The sequence below is a fragment of the Pavona decussata genome, unplaced genomic scaffold (assembly GCF_977016875.1).
Source record: "Pavona decussata unplaced genomic scaffold, jaPavDecu1.1 SCAFFOLD_334, whole genome shotgun sequence".
NCBI lineage: Eukaryota > Metazoa > Cnidaria > Anthozoa > Scleractinia > Agariciidae > Pavona > Pavona decussata.
The window spans coordinates 49,927-76,343 of record NW_028145722.1 but is presented as its reverse complement, the minus strand read 5'-3'; the positions used below and the strand labels follow the sequence as shown (position 1 = coordinate 76,343).

Below are 26,417 nucleotides of genomic sequence, written 5' to 3'. Positions count from 1 at the left end.
CGTGAAATGACCATATTCAAGGTTTTATTGAGAACGTGAACGCAAGATAATTAATTTTCCTTTCTCTTTCTGAACTTAAAAGCCTCCCCTACGACGTGAGCTCCTCGATAGTTTTGGGCAAATTACACAACTGAGCTGAATGAGTAGAAATCATCGCGAATTTATGCTTAAGGTCCCTAGCTATTGATTTGTTAACGTCTGACTATCAAACCTGCTTCCGTCTTTATTCATTTACTTTTAAAAATATTCATTTTGAAAATGACTTACACCAAGAGCCCTGGATGTCCCCTGCAACATTCAAGTTTCAGTTTTCGTCGCCGCTCGAGGCTTGCCAAAAGGAGAATGATAGCAAGCTGTAAAAGATATCAGAGCGTGCTATGAAAGTCGCATTAATCATTTCGTAACCAACAAATAATATTGAATAGACTAAATATGAAAACTGATTATTAGAACTAATCAGAAATTTAAAAAGAACTTGTGTTTTTCTTCAACTGTGGTAACTTGTTTCAAAGGCCAACCGAAAAAAAAAGACATTTGCTGGATCCTGGCTGGATCTTTTCATTGGTTTTCGTTTGTTTGTTTGTTTGTTTGTTTGTTTGTTGTTGTTGTTGTTGTTGTTGTTGTTGTTGTTTATAGTAAAGGATTATGTTGCAATCTTGTATTCTGTTTTTCCTAGTTGTTACGAATTGCTTCGACGCTAGCTGTTTTTGTTGTTTCTTCGAGTTTCTTAGCTTGGCCGGGAAGGGGAGTGGGGAACACTCTACCTGCCTCAATAACTTCAAGGGCACTCGAACTATGGATAGGTAACTACCCGAGTATAACGTTCTGTTCCCCTCCCAAGGCTGAATATAGGGTTAACTAAGATAAATCAGCAATTTCATGAGGAACCAGAGAAAAAACAATTCGATTAAATGAGTATTCACTGACTCTTCGGGACAGGGGCCCGTTTTTTAAAGTCCCGTTAACTTACCGGGCCCAATAAGTATATTCAGTTTTAAATGATTTTTCGCCGATTACACAGTGATTACAGACATGGTACTTGGCCAATGTTTTCATAGAATTATAAGATTTTAAAATTTAGTATTCAAGGCTAACAGAAATTGACTTCTGTTAAGAAACTTTTATCACCAAAATCACTTATCGGGCCCGGTGAGTTATCGGGTCTTTCGAGAAACGGGCCTCTGCACCGGAAAAAAAGAAAGCTAAATCAATCGTGTGTCTTTAAGTCAAATACAAACATAGCACAATATACTTACAGCAGGGCCCAGGCATCCAAGATCAAACAATTCTCCATCTATAGCCGGGGTGCACCTTCCATGTAGAAATGGAAAAATTGGCAGGTTTTAATTTTTTTGTTTTACGTAAATTAATATTAACCCTTAAGTAGGTAGGTAGGTAGGTAGGTAGGTAGGTAGGTAGGTAGGTAGGTAGGTAGGTAGATAGGTAGGTAGGTAGGTAGTTAGGAAGTAGGCAGTTTCGTCCGCCCTCTGCCACTTCAAGAGCATTAAAAACTTGGAGGGAACTAAAACTGTTTCCTTTGAGGTACGTAAAATAAGATGAAGCCGTTGTATGAGATGAAAAATAACGTCCAAATTGACTAAGTAATTATCAGGGCAACAAGGAGAAGTTGAATAAATACAAATTCTAAATATCATGACAGTAGAGTTAAATGTTTTCTTTTTAAAACAAAAACGTCAACATGTTGTTAAAGGGCCCTAGTCAGCCACACCTTTGTTTTTGTTTATGTGCGAGAGTTTGGCTATTATATTTTATTCGGAGCATGTCGAAATGAACGAAATCACTGTGAAACCACTAAAGACAATGAAACATACTTTCAGGAACACAACTTACAGTTAAGCAATAAGATTTCGTTTTACCATGCAATATCGATACTTTCGATGGCATCGAAAATGGCGGAGGCTGACTAGGGTTCTCTAAATACCCCTTTCAAAAGACCGATGTTATGCAATACATCAAGCCATGTAGAGATTTCTATCATATCTACTCATTGCAGGAAGAACTTTTTTTTTTCTCTGCTTTTTCAGTTATCAGCATTTTGTCTTGTCACGAAACATGCTTTTTTATTATTATTTAAAATGATCTCGTATTCAGATAACATGTTTGTGGATCAAGGAAGCTCATTCAACGTTACTGTTTGCCAAACCCTGGTAGTTCTGACCGCAAATGTTATGAACAACAATCATGGCTCAGTCATCTCCAAGTCCGGCCATAATATTCCCCCATTCCCTAGGGCATTTGTCATTTCGTGTCTGCTAAAGAGTGGGGCATTTGAAACAGACCGGAGCGACCACTTCCGGTAGCAGCTTTGTTCCGGGTTTTCCATGAGGTATCGCGCGCGTCTGGTTGTGTTGAGATAAATTTTATTTTGTCCGCCACAGACAGCAAGGAATATTCGTACTGAGTGAATAACCCCGGCTTTTTCTACACCGTTTAAGAACAGGCAAATATATATGTGATTCGACAAATATGCGACAAGAAGATGCGACAAAGATCAGCTAGCATTTTCGTAAAACCACCAACAGCTAGTAAATTCGGGAATCCTAAAACATTTTGCAACTAAAATTTTTAGCAAAGGCAACTGAACAGATCAATCTGTATTATATTAGCTTACAGAGATGTGTCTTTCCTGATTGACAGGACGCTGTTATTCCCTAAAATAATTTACTTGGTCTATCAAGTGATATGCATTGATTGTTCAGTCTGCATATGTGAATATTTTTGAAGTTCAAGTTGTTCGAAAAACAAGCAGTACTTAGGTTTTGAATCGGCTAATTAAAAGCAATTTACTTCTACCCCGTTTTCGTTCAACACGATGATCTGATTGTTTTTAAGAATTTAGGAAGTAACACCGCAGAAAATGCCTTTTCCCACGGCCCAACATCCATTAATATGCATGCAATCACCCTGTGGCGAGCTGATACAATACTGGCACGAAAATAGCTCGCAGTTGCGATGGTTCAAAGACCTCGCTTTACAGACTAGCGCTCGGAGTTAGATCACAGCCAATTCAGTCTCAACACGGTCTTCCTTGAATCTTAAGATGTAATTACGGTTTTGCTTGTCCTCAGATTGTACAGACCTCTCAAAGGCCTCTCAACATATGTTTGTTCTACTGATAACAGAAATCCACTTATGAAGAGCAAAGTCTAAAATGTTTGGAATTCCTTTACAAACTTTGGTCATTTTCTTCCTTCTAACTTTTACCTTGTTATCACAATGTTGTTCTCGACGTAACATTTTTGAGCTCCGCCTGCATACATTAGGATAGGATTTTCTGGCTGATATATCAAATTAAATGTCGAAAAGAGAACACATGCACTGTTTCAGGGACCGTTCATTTTTTATGAGCATGGGGGGGCTGGTGGGATTTAGGGGGGGGGGGGGGGGCACGAAAAAAAAAAAAAAAACTAAAGGGGGGGGGGCTACCAAAAAAAAATTGAGTGAAAGAGGGGGGGGGGGGTCACCACCAGTGACCAGTTTTAATTTGTTTTACATACTGAGGTCGAAATCTGCATTTCATATTAACAACAACGGAGGAAATGAAGCATATCTGTTGGAAAAGCAATAATGAATATAAACTGAAGAAGACACCTATGTTTGTACAAGTTCAAATTAATTAATATAAAAACGTAACAGTCTCACTATTGAATCATCCGTGGGGGAGTAGTTTTCTATTAAGTGGTTGTACTTAGAACTATATCAATAGATTGTTTAATGTTCTGTTTCATAGTACTCACTTTTATAAAGACTGTTGATTAGTAAATTATTTGAACCCAGGAGTATCAGTAGACTCAGTAGTATCCCTAGTGTGAACATCCAGATTAGTTTTTAATAATAGAACTGTTGTTGGTGACTTCAGTTAACGGTAAATCTGAGCCGTAGGCCATCCTCAGAAAAGCTTGTAACTGTCATTTTTAATAGCAGTACTTTAATATCCAGGCGTGTAGGAGGGGGGGTTCGAACGAACTTCCTTTGAAGATCAATAATGGCGGAAGAAAAAGCACAATGAGGAGGTTGAACAACTACATGAGGTGTACCATGCGAGAGAGTAGAATGTCCGCCCTGGTTCAAGTATGATATGCCTGTCAATCTTGACGAGATAGTCAATTTGCTTGAAGGCCTACACCCGAGAATGATGCAGTTTACCAGCTTGGTGTATGACTATCAGCACTGATCAAATAGCTATCAGAACTTGACAGGGCGCGGAATGTACACTGAACTTTCTTGTTTAAGTTGAGACAATTACGCCGCAGAAATGATGTATATAGCTTAAAAAGCTGCTGTAAAACAAATTTGTGATTTGCTCAAAATGGGTCTCAAAATGAAGGAAATGAGGTTTCTGGGAACCTAGATTTTCAAAAATTTCCGGAGGAGCATGCCCCCGGACCCCCCTAGTAAGAGCGCCTCCGGCGCTCGACAAACACCCCTATCTAACCCTTACCTACGCGCCTTATATCTGTGTGTCCGCTGTTTTTTTTCTGTTTAATATGACTCGTAATCGTTGAGTGGGATGCTTCGATCCGTATTTTGTTAGTCAGATCTGTACGTGTATTAATTGTTTCTACTCGAAGGGGAGTAATTTCACGTTAAACGTTTGCTTGATTAATTTTTATAGTTCCTCTAAGAATCTAAATGGAAATTTAGGGTTTGCCGTCGCCGTAAACGTGTTGCTATCTATAAAACGTTTTTTTTAAACAAGAGAAATCTTTACCTAAGCAGAGAACGGTAACTTTTTAATAGTACTGTAAAGAAATCACAGTAACAATTACTTTTATCTTTGATATAAACAGTACATAAGCGTTTTGCTAAAGTTAGGAGTATGATTTGTTTCTGGTTGGGCGGGGGGGGGGGGGTCATCAGAAAAAAATAGTTTCTGCTTTGGGGGGGGGGGGCATGTGGAAAAAAATTGTATGCTAGGGGGGGGGGGTCATGCAGTTTCGTAGTGGCAATTAACCAAATCCCACCAGCCCCCCCCCCCCCCCCCCCCCCAATGCTCATAAAAAATGAACGGTCCCTTACAGAATCCTGTAAATATTTAAAATGCGACATAGACATTAAGTTAATAAGATTAATTAAAAAGATCATTGACCACCGCATATTAATTAAATTCGGATAAGATCAGGATTAGAGCGAAATCAGTGTAGTATGGAGAGAATACATAATAATTGATTTAATAATAATAATAATAATGATAATAATAATAATAATAATAATAATAATAAGAGGAAGAAGAAGAAGAAGAAGAAGAAGAAGAAGAAGAAGAAGAAGAAGAAAAAGAAGAAGAAGGAGAAGAAGAAGAAGAAAAAAACTTGAGCTGAAAAAATAAAACTTACAAATAAGAGAAAGTGAATGTTTGTAATGATGTAAATGTGAGCTGTAGAATAACATTTAACCGTGTCGGTGAATTGCTCTCGCCATGATGACAGTAAATTTAGCACTTGCAGAGAAACGCGACAAAAAAAAAAAAAGACGGGGAGGGGTGGGGGGGCTAAAACTGGAATCCAACAATTAACCTCATCTGCGGTACTAGTGCAACAATCCTGTCAAGTGAACTATCAAGCCATACCAACTGGGAACTGGTCAACTTCGAATTCATGTTATACCCTTAGATGTTGAATTAACACTGATGGAAATATATATAAATGAAGGTGAGCATGCCAATAACAGAACAAACAGATGATACGGAAGTTAGATTCACTTACTTTTCCTGATCTGAAGAAGTGTTTGCCATGTTGAAAGGCTTACAGCCGGGAATCAATTTTTTGCTATGGTTCTTATGTCTTCCGGCATAAAGCGACAAGCATTTGGTTTATTACGACAGTATTGACTTCATGTCTCTCACGCCCCATCAGTATAAAATAAACTGACAAACGTTAACCAACCAAGGCACGAGGAGTTGTATCTTTGCTTTAACGCGCCAAAAGATACATTGTTTAGAAGGAAACTTCAAACAAAAGTTATGAATACAGAGACAATGAGTATCGAGAAGACCAATTAAATAGGTTTCTTGAATCTGCAGGATGTAAATCTGTTTTCTCGGAAAAAAATATGTCTTTAAGCGCAAGTATGTGTGAAGCGTTTGCTAATGCATGCTATTATGCCTCCATTAAAGCCCTAATCGTAGACAAGATTGCATTACGACACATAATTTTCTTTCTATGATACAATGCAAGCAGGGAGTCGTTTGCAAAGACATCCTTTTTAACATTAGATGACACAAGACACCTTGAGGGCAAATTATCCTGCGCTTGAATCCAAATTATGTCTGTTTTAGGAAAAAACATGAAATGTGGATAAAAATTTAGGAGAGAGGTTTAAACTTCCCATAATTAATACAGGTGATTGTGTTAAACGGTATGCCAGCTGCAGTTGAAGCAATTGATTTGAAGGTCCTTTAGCTAGATTCACTGATTCACAGATTGACTGATACGAAGTGATTGTTATGGTTCTATGCCTTCCGTCATGGAAGGACTGGCATTTTAGTGTATTCACTTCATATCGCTTTTACAATCAGCGTTAATAAGTAAACTCAGGCCCGGTTCATACGTCAAACCTTACATGAGCCGAACCTAATCATTTGGTTCGGCGCATGTGAAGATCGACGTATGAATCAGTTAGGATCGACAGATTTGTATTTGGGTCGACCCGCCGTTCTATTCGACTGCGCCAGTCGAATAGAACGGCAAAAGTTCGACTTCGATTCAGACGTCGAACTTTTCATGTGCCGAACCAAATGCATACGTTACGTATAAATTATATAAATTATATCTATCCCAGAGGTCTGTGTATTCCATCGACTTGGCATGTGCGCAAAGGACGTCATTCTGAACAAGATGGCGGGAAAAGAGGAATGTGCTTGTTCTTCTTGTTTCGAAACAACTGAATATACTTGCCTGAGATGCGAAAGATTAAAAAAAAAAGAATCTACTCTTGAAGTGCACACACACTTCAAACCGACAGAAACTTTCCAATACAGGCTATATCAAAGGCGAAGCGTAAAGACTTCTCAGAACAAAATCTTCAAAAACAACAATTGAAGAAAACATTACTCTATTCAAACAGAGATTACGCAACAGAGGTTACCTCGATAACCTTATAATAAAACTCTTTCAGAAGTCAATCTCCGCGAAAGAATGTCGGCACTACAAAACAAACTAAAAACCTGCAAAAACATTTTGAGGTTTGTTATGGAATATCGCCCTTCTGTGCCTAACCTAAAACAATTCAGGTGAGTAAATACAGTAGCCATAATCAGGGATGGAGACCGTAAGCGCGGGGTCCACGCGTCCCCATGAGTTGTACCAAAAAAATCTATTTTTAGAAAAAATCCCCCCCTTCCCCCTCACATCATAAACCCGCGTGAATACACGCAAATTTGCGTGGGGCTACTATCTTATATGTGACACGGAAAGCAGCTGAGAAAAAAATTCACTAAAGATAAAAAAAGTCCTTACCTGTCTGAGTACATGTCCTTAGAGTGTAAGCTTTTTTCGTTCATTCAACAGTAGCAACGCACGCAGCGCCACCGTTTTGGCGTCTTTTTGACTATACTGTGAGAGTCATGTGATCAATAAGCCGCAGTTCCAACTTTTCCCGTCTTCTTTCAATTGTTACCTTTTCTTTGTGAGAGTCTAATTTCTTAAATGTGGGCACTGAGGAGATATTCCCTGGCAGAATTTCAGAATTTGGACGCCATTTTGAACGGGTAGAAAACATTTCAATTTCTCCGAGCGCGATCCTGGCCGTTAACACGCGTGCGCGCACGCACGTACGGCGTAATTTTTTTCTAAAAATATATATTTTCTGGTACAATACATGGGGACAGGCCCACAAGTCAAAATGGCTTCTCGTTACGGTCTCCATCCCTGATTATGGCTCCTGGTAAATGACACTTGATAGAAAATCTGCCTCTGCTAAGGGAGATCTACAAAGACCCTTCCTTACTCTCGTACAGAAAAGGGAGATCTTTGAAAGACGTACTCGTAAGAGCAAATTAGCTTTGAAGGTCATATTCTTCCTATCTCGACCAGTAGGAGCCGTGTTTGGCCTGTCTTTATTAATTTTACCAAACAAGCTCTTCCATGTCAGAATTCATCTTTCCCGCCATTTTGAATCTTGTTGAGTAAAAACAACAGCCGCTGACCACGAAAATCTACTTTCTCACTTTAGTTTTAATTAAGTTCGACTTCAGTTAGGTTCGACGTCTGAATCAACTGCCGAACTTAATTATTTGGGTCGACCTTAATAGGTATTAGGTTCGGCTCATGTAAAGTTCGACGTATGAACCGGGCCTGACAAACCAATCAGGGCACGAGGCGATGTGCATGTCTTTGTTTTGTTTTGCTTTCCTTTTATTTAACACACCAGAAGATACATTGTTTAGAGAGAAACTTCAAACAAAAGATCCGAATTTGAGAGACAATAAGTCTTACCAGGAGATATAGACTATATGACTCCGCATACTCCTATCAAGTAGATTTTTGCACAAAGTACAAACAGTGAATGAAAATAAACTTATGAAACCATTTCTTGCTCAGCTGTTTAAAGGTGGCTGCTCCAACCTTGTGTCAGTCAACGTGGATTTCAATTCGTGAACAGAGTCATTTGCAATTGTTTATTTAAGGTCCGTGGTTAGCCATGCATTTCCTGTTTCAGACATCTATAAAAATTTTAAAATGTTTACCATTCGTGTTCGTATTAATTAATAAGTGCCAAAAATATATGCTTTCGGTCATCGTATTCAGATTCGATAGTTCGAGAGCTTGCGTTTTGAGTGATCTGCTCTGAGGGAGGGCTAAACACGAGACGTTAGTTTTCGAACCACTTTAAAGTGGCCAAGGTACCTTATCAATGACCACAGTCGATAAAACTTTATATCCGTTTTCACTGAGACCCTCATCCAAATGGAAGCTGTTTACTGAACTTCCAATTCATGTTACATTTCATGTTACGGGTATCCGTAAATAGTGAATTGAATTGATTTCAGTATTGGAAGCCAATCACGTGAGACCGTATCAGAGCTGCTACATCAAACCCATTGATAGAAGTTAACATATTACATGATCATATATTTGCCAAACGAAGTTGAAACAATTGATTTGAAGGTTATTAAGCTAGATCCACTTACCCTTCATTATTCGAAGAAGTACTAGCCATATTAAAAGTCTTGCCGCTGGGAAGTGATTTCTACGGTCCTGTGCCTTTAGTCATGGAAAGACTAGCATTTGGTTTATGACAACTCCTTTTACTATCAGTGTTAATTAGTAAACTGATAAACCAATCAGGGCACGAGGCGATGTGTCTTTGTTTTGTTTTGCTTTCCTTTTCTTTAATGCGCCAGAAGATACATTGTTTATATTCTAATTCGCTCACCCGCTCAACCGAATATTAAACATTTATCATGTAATAAGCAACCACTTATGGGGTGTGTCAACACGAGCCGTGTACGACCCTCTTTATTACGTCTTCAATATCAACTGAATTACAAACAGTATATTCATAAACAATATGGCGCAAAATATAAGAAAAACAAAATTACAACTGAAAGAAATGTGATGGTATATTTCCAGCCTGGTGAATGAATGAGAATGATGTTTATTCAAGAAAGTGACGCAGGCATACTCGGAAAAAAGAAATCCGAGTGCTCCTATCAGGAGTCGAACCTAAGACCTTCCGATTACTAGTTCGGATGCTCTACCACTGAGCTACAGGAGACTCGTGGGAGCTAAGGCCATTAAACTAGGTTCATGGGACAAACATCCTGCATACTGCTAGGATTTGAATGTCGAACGTGTGGTATATGGAAGAAATGTGATGGTATATGGGGGCCCCATACTAGATCTAAATGGGCAAAAAACCACTGGGTAGTATACCAATCGTCGAAATCGATAATGTTGCTAATCTCATCAGCACAAACATTAAGCTCTCTGGGAACCCATTGAGGGACAAACTGAACATGAAAAATCCGACAGAAATCAAAAATCTCAAGCGCGATAGAATGCAATTCTGCGTTAGGACTCCCTATCTCAACTATACGAACAGCCCCTTGATTGTCAGAGTGCCATTTAACTGACTTGCCCTGAACCGAATCCTTGAACGACGTTAAAGCAAAATGTACAGCTTTAAGCTCTCTCCATGTAGAGCTCTTTTTAGCCTCACATGGGCTCCACATACGATGACATACTTCCTCAGTACCAACAAGGAACGCGCCACAGGCTACGTTACTAGCGTCTGAAAAACTAAGCAAAAAAAGGCGCCTGGTAAGGCACTATAGCTCTAGAATTAAGACTAACAATGTTGTTTTTCCAGAAAAATATTTCTGAAAGACAATTGTTATGATGCCCGACATTGAACCGGGAATCCCATGAAGATCTGGATTCTATAACCTTGTACAAAAAACGGGTTTTAAGACGAGTCAAATTACCCAATACTGGTGACATTGACATAACGTGGCCTGCGATCGAGGCACAATCCCGAGCAGTAACATACGGGGCAGATAGAAGGAATTTCTCTATAAGGGCAATGAAATTGGAAATACGCCTGTCGATAATAGAAAGCGAACCAGAAAAAAAAGATTCCAGTTCAAACCCAACCAGACAAGCGACTGCGTAGGCTCCCAATGTGATTTACTGGAATTCGCAACAAACCCTGCATTACTCAACGATGTCTGAACAAAAAACGAGTGCTCTTTAGTAATTTGCATAGATTCACCCTTACCACACCCGTCATCGAGAAACACAACTATCTTAATGCCACTAAGCCTCCAAAACTTAACAAGCGGCCTGAGGCATTTGGTAAAAATGTACGGGGCCGAACTAAGCCCAAAAGGTAGAACTGTAAAACAAAAATATTTGACAGTACCAGAAAAAAACCAGGAAAATCCTTAAAATGTCTGATGATCTGGGAAAATATCAAAATGGAGATAGCCAGACTTAAGATCAAAACTGAAAAGGAAATCACCCTTGTTGACATATGATAACAAAACCCTCCAATCTTCGCACTTGAACTTTTGCTTCCAAATAGACTGGTTGACATGTCTCAAATCAAGAATAAGCCTTTTCTTGACTGACGATTGGATTGACACAGAGAGCGGGTTAACGACATGTGGGACAAAAGGCACCTCAACAACCGAGTGATTACCAACTAATTCAGATATAGCCGACTCGACAAAAGACGCAATCAAATCCGAAGCTGACTTATTGTTATTCAAAAACGCCCTGCAAGGGGTACTAATAAAAGGGATGCGATAACCGAACTTAATAGTATCAGTAACAAAGGTACAGGCAATACAGAATTCTGTTCGTATTCAAATAGATTGCGATCGTAATCGAAATCGACTAATGAACTAGAATCAATCTCTCTTAAAAATTCTAAATTGGAAAGATCCATTACAACAAGATATATGAATACTTAACTTAAACGCCAAGTTCTTGGGAAAACTTTCATTTACCTCCAGCGTTTGAGAAGAAACCAGAATTCGTCTGGCTGGAACTTGAAGATCTTGGTTGAGAGTTACCACGGCACTCGGACCCCCAATGACCTTGCTGACCGCAGGCGAAACAAATATCACCAGGCTTTGCTTTGCTAACACACGTATAAGCACGAGAAGAGGAAGCAAAGTTGAAAAGACGCTGGCCAGCAAATGAAGTGGTGGTGGCAGAAGGTTGGCTTTGCTTGACTGCGGACTTCCCTTTCTGCTGTTGACGATCTTTACGTTTGCGAAGGGCTCTCTGCTCTGCACGCCGAATACGCTTCTCGTCCTCCGATCCACTAGCCAATTCGTCAGATAGATACTCGTTAACCAAATCCCAACCAGCGGCGGACTTATCTGCCAATCTGATAAGCTTGTTGCGTTTCTTGATGTCAGAATCCAATTCTTCTAGGCAACTGCGAACGACTTCAAGTTTCCTTTTACCTAGAGCGGTGGAAGTCGATTGAACCTTCTCCGCAAGGCCAGAATTGAAGTAGAACTGCTTTTTGTTCCCTTCAAACTTGAAGGAAATTTTGGACTCTTCTTTCAGCTTCTTAGCAATAGAGTCGCTGTTGCTTAAGGAACCTTCCTGGATGTCTCTCTTTAACGCGGTCAACTTCTTGTCAAAATAATCTTTAAAGAGAGCGAACGTCGAGGCTAAATCAGTAGACTGCTCAGACGTAGAAGGCGGAGTAGAAATCTGCTGCGAAGCGTCACCACGAGGAACCTCGACATTTGGTTCATCGACGTTTTCGGTGTCAGACATAATTTAGAGGGCGAACTGAGTGCGGTCGTATGACTCGAATGAATACAAATCGAGGCCTCAGCATATATATACCCGACGCCCCGCTAATGAAGCATTGTGACAAAGTGTCACAAACACCCAAAAATGAGGTTACGTAACCCATGATAAATACATTTAGAGAGAAACTTTAATCAAAAGTTCCGTATTTCAGAGACAATAAGTCTTACAAGGAGCTGGTAAATTAGTTTATTATCTGAACCGTATTATTGTAAATCACTTTTCTCGGAAAAAGGATGTCTGCATGCGCAACAATGCGTCAAACTTTTACTAAGGTTTGTTATAGGAAACCGATGTCACGCTTTTTAATCTTCCAAGAACGAAAACCAGAACCATAAGAAAGATTTCATTAAGACGCAAAGAATTTCTGTGTATGAAGCAAGAAGGTTGGAGTCGTATGCAAAGGTGTGACACAAGATACCCTGCGGGCAATTTTTCCCGCGCTCTAATCTAAACTTATTGTGTCTGTATAAGGAAAAAACTTTCAATGTATTTGAAAAATTTAGTAGCTTTACCCGCAACAATCACAGACATTCATTGATGATTAGGCTATGGATCTCCTCAACAGACCGGACGTTAAGCAAAAACTGCATTTTCTTTCTTTCTTTCTTTCTTTCTTTCTTTCTTTCATTTTTCTTCATTTAAACAACATTTTTACGAGCCATATTTAGTAAAAAACCTGAGAGATCATATAAAACTCCGTTGCAAACCCCATATTTGCCAAACTTAACAAAGAAATCTATGCGAAGGAGTAAGGCTAACCGCGGAGCCTAGCCCTTTGTTGCGGATGGATGTTATGTGACTCTTATTCCCGCCGTTGGGTCAGGTGACTTATTTGCTTGTCTTTTGTAACACGAGTTTCCTTGGCAATGGCAATTTACACGCTTTTGGAAACTGTCGAAAAGTTCCCGAGACATAAACGAGTCACCAGTGGTGTTCCATGCCGAAAAAACGTTGCCTCGCATGCGTGCAAGTCGGTTACCCTAGCTGCCTTAAAGGGGCAGTATCATGGGGGATCGATGGGAGATGTCATGATTTTTGGCCAAAATTCACTAACTTTAAACTTTGAACACTGTGTTACTTAAATTCTCAATCGCTAATTTAAAGAAATATTAATAGTGATTCTAAGACGAAAGGTTGAACCAAAATATAGTACAACCCGCGATTTTTAGGGCGTTACAACAGCAAAATTTGAAAAACGTCTGCCAGACGTTTTAAAATTTGAACCCCTCTCTATCTTGGTTATCTGCCGGCGAAAATATCCTTGGATAGTTTCTTTGCATTCTTATAGCCTTTTAATGGAATTTTGTCATTATATCTTGGCTGCTATCAACCGAATAGCGTCTTTGCGATTTTCAATATGTTACTAAAAATAGCGTGATACTGTCCCTTTAAGCCGGCGACACACCTGGCGATTTTTAATTCGCCCCAACCGAATACGTCGATCGCGGTGCATTTGATCGCCAGCAATTTTCGCCACCGACCTATTCCGATTGCGGCGATGTGGCACTTCAACCTTGTTCCCGGGCTCCATCGAGGAGCATTTTGAAAAGTCATGTGATAAAATCGCCCCGCCTGATTGGTTTACTTTACTGGCGATTCGCAGCGATGAGCGTACGGGTGCACTAGGCGAATTTGATCGCCGATATCTGCTCTGAGGGAGGGCTAGAACACGAGACGTTAGGTTTCGAACCACTTTAAAGTGGCCAAGTTACCTTATCAATGACCACAGTCGACAAAACTTTATATCCGTTTTCGCTGAGACCCTCATCTAAATGGAAGCTGTTTACTGAACTTCCAATTCATGTTACATTTCATGTTACGGGTATCCGTAAATAGTGAATTGAATTGATTTCAATATTGGAAGCCAATCACGTGAGATGCTATATCAAACCCATTGATACAAGTAAGCATATTACATGATCATATATATGCCAAATGGGGTTGAAACAATTGATTTCAAGATTATTACGCTAGATTCACTTACCCTTCCGTTCATCATGCGAAGAAGTATTCGCCATATTGAAAGGCTTGCGGCTGGGAAGTGATTTCTGTGGTCCTATGCCTTTCGTGGTGGAAAGATTAGCATTTGGTTTATGACGGTGAGCTGACAAACCAATCAGGGCACGAGGCGATGTGTGTTTGTTTTGTTTTGCAATAAGTCTTACTAGGAGCTAAGTCTGTTATCTGATCCGTATTATGTAAATCACTTTTTTCGCAAAAAGAATGTCTGCATGCGGAACATATTTGATGCGTCAAACTTTTGCTGATGGTTGGTATTAGGTCACTGATATCGCCCCATTACCTTTTACGACGCAAAATAATTTCCAGAAGATACATTGTTTAGAGAGAAACTTAAAACAAAAGATCCGAATTTTAGAGACAATATTTAAGTCTTACCGGAGGTTAATAAATAAGTCTGTTATCTAATCCGTATTTATGTAAATCACTTTTCTCGGAAAAAGGAATGTCTGCATGCGCAATGATACGTCAAACTTTTGCTAATGCTTGGTATTTATAGGCCACCGATATCGCCCCATCACCATTTAATCTTCTAAGAATGAAAGTCAGGAGCATAGGAAAGATTGTCTTACGACGCAAAATAATTTCCAGATCGGGAAGATACATTGTTTGGAGAGAAACTTCAAACAAAAGATCCGAGTTTCATAGACAATGAGTCTTACTAGAGGCTGGTAAATTAGTCTGTTATCTAATCCGTATTTATGTAAATCACTTTTCTCGGAAAAAGCATGTCTGCATGCCAATAATGCGTCAAACGTTTGCTAATGCTTGTTATGGGAAACCGATATCACGCCTTTCAATCTTCCAAGAACGAAAACCAGAACCATAAGAAAGATTTCATAAAGACGCAAAGAATTTCTGTGTATGAGGCAAGTAGGCCGGAGTCGCATGCAAAGATGGTGACACAAGATACCCTGAGGGCAATTTTTTCCGCGCTTTAATCTAAATTAATTAATATGTTTGTATAAGGACAAAAAGCTATAAAAGTAGGCCGTCGATAAAACCCGGAACATGGAACATTCCGGAACATTCCGGAACATCCCGGAACACGAAAAAAAAATTAAGATTAAAAAAAAAAATAATAATAATAATAAATTAAACAAAAATAAACGAAAACATGAAAAAAAAGTGAGTATATTTACATAAAATGAAATTACATTGTATCCGAAAAAAATTCATATAAGAAGAAGTACGGAGTAGATGGGAGGGTAGTATAAATGGAGTATGTACTTCAATGGTATGTACTTCATGTATCCCTTATTATAATAGGGGATATATGAAGTACCTACGATAAATGGGGTGTTGTAACTGACCACACTGAATGAAGGCGCAAGTACTTTCCCGCTATTTGCAGCACGTGCTTATCGCCTTCTACGCCAGAATTGGATCAGTTCCGGCTCGGCTGACCAAAGAATCAATTTCCTGATGTTCGGAGTGGAGCTAAAAGTCGTTCGCGCAGTCTTTTTACCAAAACCCTCCCGGGCTTCGCCTAGGGCCTCCCGTTCCGTATTTGTACTCCTTTGTTGGTCGTTCGGGAGCTTGGACCCGTTTCTCGAACGAAAGCCACGAAAACTTCTCTTCCCTTCCAATGAGACCAAACCGAGAATCAACAGAATGCGGCAACCTCTATCATGTCGCTGTCGTGTTAGGTTTTCTAAGCAGTCCGATCAGCCTTGCAGAAATTTGAGTCATTTATATTTTTGGCTGATTAGATCTTTCACAGATCCTGCGTATACTTGCAGCATTTTCATTGTGCGGTTCCTTGTAGATTGTTTGCTTTTACAAAGCTCCTCTCTATGCTTATAACTATTTTTTATATGAACAAAATTTCCTGTTAGGCCTGTTTGTTTTTAAGATAAAATCCACTGAAAATAGCCGGAACTGATCAGTTTCTGGCGTAGCGGACGATAAGCACGTGCTGCAAATGGCGGGAAAGTTCTTCGCCTTCATCCAGTGTGGTCAGTTCAACACCCCATTTACACTACCGTCCCACCTCTCCACCTACTCCGTAATTCTTCTTATATGATTTTTTTTTTCGGATACAATGTAATTTCATTTTATATAAATATACACACTTTTTTTCATTTTTTTCTTTATTTTTGTTTAATTTATTATTATTATTTTTTTTTTGTATCTTAATTTTTTTTTCTTGTTCCGGGATGTTCCGGGATGTTCCGGAATGTTCCGGAATATTCCATGTTCCTGGTTTTATCGACGGCCATAAAAGTAGTTGAAAAATTTGGTAGCTTTACCCGCAACAATCAAGGTTATTCAGTGACGATTAATCTATGGAATCTTCCCATCAGACCAGACGTCACGCAAAAAAATAGATTTTCCTTTTTTTTTTTTTTAATTCATTTAAACAGCATTTTTCACGAGCCATGTTTAGTACAAAACCTGAGGGGTCATTTAAAAATCCGTTGCATTATTATTATTATTATTATTATTATTATTATTATTATTATTATTATTATTATGACCAAATTAACCCCGCTATAACCTCAGCTTAGAGAAAACATTCTGCACATGGTAACGAGGCTAATAAGGCTGATTTTCATGAAAATAAAGAAATTCTCAGCCTCGGATATTGCATTTCTAGAGTTCTGATTGGTTCACTAAATCTCGGTTATCAGCTCATATACCGTAGTTTGACCTTATATGGAAAACGAAAGCCCCAGGTGTCGCTAAGCTAAATTTTTTTTTTCGGCGGGAAGCAAAAGTTTCTTCGGAAAAATGTAGAAAAAAAAAAGGAAAAGAAAGAAATACCAAACAATGCCATCTCAGTATAACAACAATAAAAGCCACAAAGTTCGGTTTGACACTATTTAATGGTACGTATCTCTGAAGTTTCCTTTAAAATCTTCAAAATTGCAAGATTTTACGATTTTTTAGATCACATAACAACAACAATAACAACCGGTTACCTTCAAAAATTTCAGGATGGCTTGCAAGTCCTGGCGGTAAGAGGTTAAAGCCAATCGAAGAAATTTCTTAGGAAGAGCTTCATGCCTGTCTTTATGTTTTTACGAATTTACGAGGACTTCAGATGGTTCATCTATGAAATCCGTACGAGCGGCGGCCATAATGTTCGTTTCCGTCGCTCGGCACCACTCAGCAAAATATTTGCACTAATGTGCACAGCTCTCACGCTTCTCAAATAAGCTTGAAGTTTAAAAACTTGCACTGAATGCTTGTCTCAGCAAGGTTGTACCTCGTACACTTGGACTTGCCTGAAGTGTTTTAAATCGTCCGCGAGGAATTCAATTCACAATGAAAAAACTGCCGTCCTTGCCCTGATCTCTTCCTTCGCTCGGCATCACGCAGCAGAACATTTGCTCAAATGTGCACAACTATTACGCTTCTCGCTGAGCTGGAACTTCAAAAGCACTTGAATGCGAGTCTCAGAAAGGTTATAATTCGTACATTTAAACGTTTCTTGAATTTTAGATGTCCGACTGTGTCCGATTTTCTTCGCTTTCGATTTTTCAATCAACTCCGTTTGCAAAACGCTTTGTGTGTCATGCGATCATTAGGTTTCGCGCGCTTTGGTCGGAGGTTGCCTCAACATCCGGTCGTTTAAATTTCAAAGAAATTTTTTCTTAAAATATAAAAATTCAGTAAACTTCAACAGCAATGTCCAAACGCGGAGAATTTAATAAAACAATTATTCCATTCGCGCTTGTTGGATATGAGATTAGTTATAGCCAACTCTTTTACCATCTCATATCCAACGCGCGCTCATGGAATAATTGTTAAATAAACCACCATATATGAAAACTGTCGGTTGTTTTTGGCCACCTTTCACATCAAGTTTGTGAATACCGTTGGATGTATTTGGATTCTGTTGTAATAATAATGGGGCGAAATAAAGTATTGTTGTTGTTGTTGTTAAAACAAGGCAACAAGTCGGGTAGTCTAAGTACCTTGTTAACACATGTCAGTATATTTATCATTCTCTGTCCCAACTTGAATGTCGTTCCCACCTGTTCTGTTACTTGATAGTTCAGTCACATTGTAAAGGTCGAACGAATTGGAATAATCGCGAAGCAGTACAAGTAACGCGAACTTATATTTTCAAGTGACATGTCCGTTGGTGTTGCCGTGGTGGTTTCTTAAAGTCGCTAAGGTCTATTGTGCTTGAGGGAGTAAACGACATATATAGTTTTCTGTAAGATTAGCGGTGAATTTATCTTGCTAAACAGCATCCCTGTAAAGGATTTATCTTTTCTCTTATTTCAATTAAATTACGAGCTCGAAATTTCTATCGGGTTAGAGCTAGTTCAGTGTTTAAAATTTAACAACAAATTATTCGAATTCCCTTCACAGACACTTCGAAAACGCGAAGAAGCGGCCACCATTTTGTTGACAACCGAACGCTATAAGGCTACTCACATGTACCTACAACAGAATAGTGCATGAGTAGCACTAAGAGAACAGCATTCGTGATAGAACACTAGTAGATTTATACTAATGTTAATTAGTTTTAAACTGAGGGATACTGAGACAGATAATTTCTTTCCTCGTTTTAACGGTACTTTAATGATGCCTTTCCAACTAATTCTTTATCAAGGAGAAACATTGTGCAGCTCGAGATGAACCTTGTTTACGATAATATATATATTTAGCCCAGCCTAAAAGCGAAGCTCCAATCTTTTCATAGCATTTATAAAAATCTGCTTACCGTATGAACGGTAAGCAGTTCCTCAACCTTTCTACAGTTTTATATATCTTTAGTGCATATGCAGCAAACTGCCCATCAACAATAACAATAACAATGCAATACAAAGTGCAACTTTTTTTTAAATGCTGATTTGTTGTAACAAAGGGTAAGCTTTCTTAATTTTCCTTGCCACGCTTGCCACGATGGCAAAGTTACTTACTCCTGATTGGCAGAGCAGCGGAAATACTCGCTCCAGATCGGCTGAGCACGCCAGTTTTACATTTCGTTGCATGGTTTCATCATTTTGAAGTTCTTTCAAGTTCTTTCAAGTGCTGCAGCTACAAAGAAAACTCATAAACGTTAAACGTCCTTCAGCAAAAGTTTATTAATTTTTTGTCAAAGCTTAAAACTTGGATCGGATCAGTTGACATTTGTTTAGCTGGGAAACTGAAATCAGTCGGCATGGCGACCAAGTGCTTTCACCTCGCTACTCTTTCTTTCCACGAGTGATACTGCACGATCTTAAAAATGAACGACAACTACTCGTCAGTGGCACAATATGATTATCGGAATAGATTCTCCAAAACAAGGTTGGACACCTAGTGGCGTTTACACCACAGAAAGCTTATTTGTTTTTAATAAAATAGTGTTCTCCTCGAACGACCGTTATTTGCTTCATGTCTTCTATCTAGAACTCTATTCATATTCATAATACACCAACAAAGGCTAGCTCAGATAGTTAGCCGGAAAACAAATGACAGCTAACCGTTTTAAAACAGTTCTTTACGTAGGCCTGAAAAGTGCAAATCACTGCTTAACCCTGCCTAAATGGATCTCTACTCTCTTAGTTTCTTCCTAACAAATGTGGTGCTCTTCTTATCTTCATCTCGCCGAAAGCGGACCGAGACAAAATCGTTTTTTTGCATATTTCGTCGAAAGGAAGCGGTATTTTGAAAACTGAACTAACCGCAGCTCAGTTTGTTTCTCACTAGGGACTACCTATGAGCAAAATATGAACGAAATCGATTTTTTGACTTGCCACCACTTGGTCGATATTTGTGGAAAGCCCTCTTAATTGCTTTACTAAACAAGGAAAGAAATAGTGACAAAAGGCCAAGGGGCGGGCGGTCCTTTTGTTTCTTATTAAGTTATGTCTCTCTATAGGAAGGCCAAAACAACTATTTAAATTAAACAAGATATATACTTGGTAAGAATTATGATCATTAAAGATCGCAAACAGTTCTAACTGACTAAATGCAAACCTTTACCCTTACCGGCCCTTTCTCGCATCGTCACCCGGCAGTAAAAACGAGGCCCGTGAGAAAGGACCTAAGAGTTAGATCAGAGTGCCATTGCAGGAATTATTTAACAAAAAAGATCCGAGTACATAGTGTATGTTGCAATCCACATTAACGCCAAGGGACGTTCACTAAGTGTTATAGCGTTTCACGTTATCTGAAGGCCGTAGTGGCGCTGAATTCATTCGGAAACTGACTGTTACGCGGTTATGAACTCAACGGATTATCTAAAAAGTACATTCTTGGACGCAAAATAGCCCATCCCCTTTGCACTGTCTTTTAAACAAGAGCGTGTATGTCAGCATTGATGCTTCCGAGGTCCACAGAGGGTGTTACACCACCCTGTCTACGATACGTGATGAGAGACGGGTTGCGAAGTAGCGTCACAGCAACGTGCCAGCGGTTGACTGCCTTGTGAGACAGGCGCGGGATGCGGAGTTCACGTGCAAAAACTAAAAAAGAGAAAAAAATGATTAAGTCATGCAATTACTTTATTTAATGGTATATGTCACATCTCACCATGTGAATTCTTTCTTTTGGGCATAATTTTTTCTACCAGCAGCAATGACATAATTAAATGTAATATTACACTTCCATGATCAGCAATTAAATTGAGTACATACCAGTAGAGGTTCCATTTTCTTTTGAAGATGCCTGACGTTCATCTATGGATCGTTCTTGTGGTTGAGACCCCGCAATGCCGCGATCTTTGTGTCTGTTTATTAGCAACTGACAGAACACGAGCATCACGGGATGGCTGTGGGCCACGAGTACGTTGATAAAACCAAGGTACGCAACAAAGGCTACAGTATAAGGGACAGAAAGTTATAAAAAGGTCGATAGTGAACCAGGTTTTGGAGGCTATATCACAAACAGGCTCATACCATGGTTAAAAACCAATTTACAGAACAAAGCATGAAGGAGTTCTAGAAAAAGAAAAAGGTTAGAGGAAGATGTAAGAAATTGTACCATTCTCAGGGGCACCCACCGAGACAATTTAACGCTGTCCTGTGTTTCTAGACCTTTTGGAGGCATTTTAAAGGTCTGTAAGCTAATTTATTTTGATCTGTTGGGATCCTTCAGCTAAAAAATTAAGTATCAGAACGTTTTAGGAAAAACAAATCTTATTCGGCCCCGAATTTTCCAGCTGTTGTTGGCTTTACGAAAATGCTGGCTGACACTTTTAGCTACTTCTCGCGTTTTAACGACATATTCAGTACCCCCCCCCCCCCCCCCCCCCGAAAACGACGGGAATCAGTTTTTTACTGTTACGAAATTTTGAGCTGTCGTTTTGCCGATGAAAACTTGCGATTTTCGTAACTATGAATTCCGTAACTCAATTACCAAAACAAGTGTTGGAAGTGAGTGCAAGAAACTGTGACCTTAAAAAAAGAGGAAGAACAAGAAGAAGAACAAGAAGAAGAAGAAGAAGAAGAAGAGGAAGAGGAAGAAGAAGAACAAGAAGAAGAAGAAGAAGAAGAAGAAGAAGAAGAAGAAGAAGAAGAAGAAGAAGAAGAAGAAGAAGAAGAAGAGGAAGAAGAGGAAAAAGAAGAAGAAGAAGAAGAAAAAGAAGAGGAAGAGGAAAAAGATTTATACAGACCAGAATAAATATAACTTTAATTTTAATGTAATTGAAAGAATGAGCTATAAACAAACCAAGGTCAAACTTCTGAAATCCTATCGCCAAAGACGTTCGATCAATTCGAGGAAGAAGAGCAAGCCCCACCAAAATTGCCTTAATGATGCGGAAGGCGCTTGCAAACACGCCAAGGACAATGTTATAGAAGAAAAAGAAGTACGACGTAATCGAGAACAGCCGTCTGAAGAAAAGCAAAAGCACAAAAATAACAGTCAAATACCGTGTCAATAAAAACAAACCAAACTTTGAAGTGGTTTGAGCCAGTAGAGGACAAGAATTACCTGTTATCGACTGCGAAGCTTATTTTTGGAAAATCTCTGTCGAGAAAGACAAAGTGTGCAAGAAACAGTTGGAACAACCACAACAACAATGCCATCCCGATGGTGGGTCTGAAACAAAAAAAGGACATTGAGCTATTGCTTCTCTTGAAACTAATTTAATAAAACAGTATGACCTAACTCCTGTTATAAAATAGAGGGAAAAATACTCAATGCTAATTTGTTGAGATGAAGGGCATTTTTGTCTCATTCCTTCCTATCAAGCACCAAATAACTCTCTCTTGATTGGTCGGGTGGTAAAAATACTTAGTGGACAACGACTTCTTCGGAATTTCACGTTAAACCCAATTTATTGGAGGAATTACAATCAAAAGGCGAAATTTTCTGTCTCACAAAGAACAGGAAAAGGTTATTTTTTTTTTTATTTTTCTCAATTTTTTTCTCAAATTACCTCGTCCCTATGTGTCTCGGGATAAGAGTGAAAATGTTTCATACAAATATCATAAATTTATCAACATATAGGTACAAACTTAAAAGTAAAATATTTAACAATTTAACCAAACTTACAGAAGTGGAAGTGCCAAACGTTTTACTACTTCACGTACAAGCGGAAACTTGAAAATTGATCCCAGAATCAAAAAGGAAACGAACAGAAAAATATCCAAGACGACAAAACCTAGAAAGCGGAAACAGACATTAAATTAGCCGTTCATAAACATTTGTTACTATTTGGTTCGAAGCTACTCCTTATCTTGTTGTTTGCTCATTGAACCGGAATGTGTTGGTATGCAGTTTCGTTTCACAATCATCCTTTAGTGTTATTTATTAATTTTAGTACACTCACTCAAGCCTAACCTCAACAGCTTTAATGCGCCTATTGATTGAGATGAGTCACGTCAGGTCATAATCAAATAAAAAATATTTTTGGGTCCAAAGTGCCATTAACAATAGGTGGCACTTCCCTTTTACGGTATTAAATGCACCTTATAGAAAGTAGCGAGATTAAAACATGATGTTTCGGCGACGACATGTCACCCGCATTATCAAATGTAAATTATTATAAGATCGGTAACGTTATATTAAGAAAGGAAGGTATGAAATTACATTAGAATAAAATGAGATGGAGTAAAACTAAAGAATATGCAAAATTAAATGAACAGTCTTGCTGGTATGGAGTCTTTTTGAGTGTTAAGAGTCGGTCTCTTTTTCCTTATTAGAAGCATCTCGTAAATAAGGCAGTCGAATTTCCCGCGGCATTTCTTTAGGATGGCAAACTGCTCGTGAAGATGACGGAATACTTGTGCTCCTCAATGCGAAGGTGGAGGTGACGGCTTGTGTAGCCTATATAATTCGCATCACGCGAATTGCATTTAACTGTTTTTCCAAATGCACCCTAGCTGGCTAAAATGAGTCCCGGAGTGGGCTGAAATGATCTTTGATAATGGCATTTCAGTTGTCCCAAATTATGACCAAAATGGCCCCAGGTCACCAGGGGCTGAATTGGCACTTTTGGGATGAAACAGGTGTTTTGAATTTACAGTGTTTATATCCTGGCGTTTACAACAGGAGAATCTGGCTCAGCAGAGTGTTAAGCAATCTTATCCTAGATCTTAGGTCTAACGTTAATAAATTGTACTTTACGGTGCGTTGTTTTTAATTGCATTACGTGGCACTGAGCTGTATGGTGTTGTACTGCATTGCATCGTATAGACCTTGTTCGCTCTATATGCTAATTACAAACCACTTGATGTTCTAAGGAAAATCGATCCTTTATCTTTTTGGAAGTAAAGTATACATGCTTTCGTGAATTTGACCAATTTTAAAGAAACTTAGTCCCAAGAGTATTGTCATGTGATCTGCAATGGAGTAACAAAACAGCGAAGCGAATAAGGCCCGGTTCATACGTCAAACTTTACATGAGCCGAACCTAATACCTATTAAGGTCGACCCAAGTAATTAAGTTCGGCAGTTGATTCAGACGTCGAACCTAACTGAAGTCGAACTTAAAGCTAAAGTGAGAAAGTAGATTTTCGTGGTCAGTAGCCTGCAGTGCAGGCGTTTTTCATGGGCGAGCGCTGAATAATAAATTTAGCTCGCGTATTTGAAGGAGGCTGAGGGGGAGCGGGGAGGGGGGGGGTGGGGGGCAGGAAATGAGAGCGAAAAAAAACGCCTGCCCGCAAACCCTGTGTAATCGCCAAACGCCCCTATTTATACTGGCTTGCGCTTGATCAGTGCATTTCCGGCTTCATTCATCACAGCTTGTGCAGCTTGTGCAGTCATGTCACGTACTTCGCGTGATCTAAGTTTCTACTTTGAAATCAAGCATAATAAAGTGAAAATTGTCTCTGTCTCAAAATAAAAAGAATCATGGAAGAATAAAGCTACTGTGTGACGGTCAAATTAGTAAAAAGTTAATTTTCTGCGTTCGCTTTCAGAAGATTTACAAGTGTCACGCTGTGCGCCGCAAAGGTCAAATACAGAATATCAAGCGCAGATCAGTTCAAACTTTTATTCTGGGCTATGCGAATACAAACCTTTACCCCAGTGCCTTTACCCGGTCCAACTGAACAGTATGCGAGTTGTCCCCAGTATCACACAAAGCTGCTGGTCAACTGGTGTATCAATCTTTTTCAGCGATCGAAAAAACGGACAGCACTCCTCCGCTGAAGCAATGATAAACGGTTTTTTTGCATCCTCAATATCTTTTTAGTCGGTATCCGTATTTTGTTCGTCCCATTGAAGTTGCTTCTTCACAGCACTTTTCAGCGGACAGAGAAGGATCGCATCAGCACCTTTGCTCGATAAAATCAATTTAAATGCCCTTCAGTCGAACCAACAACGGAAAGGTAAGGCTTTTTCCAAAGGCGGTAGGAAAATCTGCCAATACATCTTGTCTCGACAACAGTGAAAAAAATATTTCTTTTTGTTCGGAGCTCAATTCAAGTGATATTCCAATTTCTGAAAGACACGGTTTTATTGAGCACAGTGCCAGTGGAGCTGGAATGAAATGACATGCGGACCGATCTGCCGTGGATTGTCAGGTATCAATCAATATGTGACCTACCGCACCAATCAGAGTCCCCGTCTATCCAGTGTGCGGGTTCTGCAAACAAACAATGAGTGCGGGCAGGCGTATTTTTCCCTCCTCTCCCCCTCCCCCCTCCTTTATTTCTCAGCCAGTCGTCCTCTTCCTTAGGGTCACTTTTGACTCGCTCCAGCCCTCTCGCGCTTCCTCGCCCAAGATGACAGCAACGAAGGATTATTCAGCGGCTGTTGTTTTTTTTCAAGAAGATTCAAAATGGCGGGAAAGATGAATTCTGACATGGAAGAGCTTGTTTGCTGAAATGGCATTGGTGGTGGTCAATTGTTTATTTTAGTTTATTTTAATTATTTTATAATTCTTTATAGCTATTATATTTTTATATAAAATGTTTAAATAAATGTAAAGGGGTTTTGATCATTTTAATGTTAAAAGGCGCTATATTAAGTGAATAAATTATTATTTTTATTATTATTATTATTATTATTATTATTATCATTATTATTATTATTATTATTATTATTATTATTATTATTATTATTTAAAAAATGATGAAGACAGGCCAAACACGGCTCCTATTGGTCGAGATAGGAAGAATATGACCTTCAATGCTAATTTGCTCTTACGAGTACGTCTTTCACAGATCTTCCTTTTCTCTACGAAAGTAGGGAAGGGTCTTTGTAGATCTCTTTTAGCAGAGGGTGATTTTCTATCAAGTGCCATTTACTCATCTGAATGGTTCTAGGTTAGGCACAGAAGGGCAATATTGATCCGTAACAAACGGGGAAATGTTTTTGCGCGTTTTTGGTTTGTTTTGTAGTGCCGACATTCTTTCGGATAAATTGACTTCTGAAAGAGTTTTATCTATACGGTCATCGAGGTAACCTCTGTAGCGTAATCTCTGTTTGAATAGAGTAATGTTTTCTTCAAATGTTGTTTTTGAAGATTTTGTTCTTGAGAAGTCATGACGCTTCGCCTTTGTTATAGCCTGTATTGGAAAGTTTCTGACGGTTTGAAGTGCGTGTGCACTTCAAGAATAGATTCTTTGTTTTTTTTTTTTTTTTTAATCTTTCGCATCTCAGACAAGTATATTTAGTTGTTTCTAAACAAGAAGAACAAGCACATTCCTCTTTTCCCGCCATCTTGTTCAGAACGGAACGATGGAACGCGATGGAACGCGCAGACCT

The 26,417-nt window shown here is 39.1% G+C and overlaps 4 protein-coding genes across 5 annotated transcripts in view; all 4 read right to left on the bottom strand.

Moving 5' to 3' along the window:
- The window catches only part of LOC146453385 (stimulated by retinoic acid gene 6 protein-like), a 31,191-nt gene extending 21,810 nt beyond the window's left edge, over nucleotides 1-9,381 (bottom strand). The window contains exons 1-3 of the mRNA XM_085096692.1: nucleotides 9,149-9,381; nucleotides 1,257-1,311; nucleotides 268-353 (exon numbers count right to left, since the gene is read on the bottom strand). Of these exons, the coding sequence (XP_084952818.1) occupies nucleotides 268-353; nucleotides 1,257-1,311; nucleotides 9,149-9,177 (170 nt within the window). The 5' untranslated portion in view covers nucleotides 9,178-9,381. The remainder of the gene's footprint in view (nucleotides 1-267; nucleotides 354-1,256; nucleotides 1,312-9,148) is intronic.
- Nucleotides 1-14,443, bottom strand: part of LOC146453383 (uncharacterized) — a 44,091-nt gene extending 29,648 nt beyond the window's left edge. The window contains exon 1 of the mRNA XM_085096687.1: nucleotides 12,882-14,443. The gene's annotated coding sequence lies outside the window, so the exon portion shown is untranslated. The remainder of the gene's footprint in view (nucleotides 1-12,881) is intronic.
- On the bottom strand, nucleotides 9,850-12,893 carry LOC146453384 (uncharacterized). The gene has a single exon (XM_085096686.1). The coding sequence runs from the start codon at nucleotides 12,255-12,257 to the stop codon at nucleotides 11,463-11,465; it is 795 nt and encodes a 264-aa protein (XP_084952812.1). The 5' UTR covers nucleotides 12,258-12,893; the 3' UTR covers nucleotides 9,850-11,462.
- A 4,378-nt stretch (nucleotides 14,444-18,821) lies between the features above and the next one.
- Nucleotides 18,822-26,417, bottom strand: part of LOC146453382 (stimulated by retinoic acid gene 6 protein-like) — a 39,154-nt gene continuing 31,558 nt past the window's right edge. For both annotated transcript variants that reach the window (XM_085096695.1, XM_085096694.1), the window contains exons 15-19: nucleotides 22,758-22,866; nucleotides 22,194-22,301; nucleotides 21,930-22,093; nucleotides 20,897-21,076; nucleotides 18,822-20,725 (exon numbers count right to left, since the gene is read on the bottom strand). In XM_085096695.1, the coding sequence (XP_084952821.1) occupies nucleotides 20,553-20,725; nucleotides 20,897-21,076; nucleotides 21,930-22,093; nucleotides 22,194-22,301; nucleotides 22,758-22,866 (734 nt within the window). In that variant the 3' untranslated portion in view covers nucleotides 18,822-20,552. The remainder of the gene's footprint in view (nucleotides 20,726-20,896; nucleotides 21,077-21,929; nucleotides 22,094-22,193; nucleotides 22,302-22,757; nucleotides 22,867-26,417) is intronic.

What these genes read in the sequence shown, in the direction of transcription:
- LOC146453384 (XM_085096686.1), bottom strand. Translation starts at nt 12,257, where the DNA reads ATGTCTGACACCGAAAACGTCGATGAACCAAATGTCGAGGTTCCTCGT.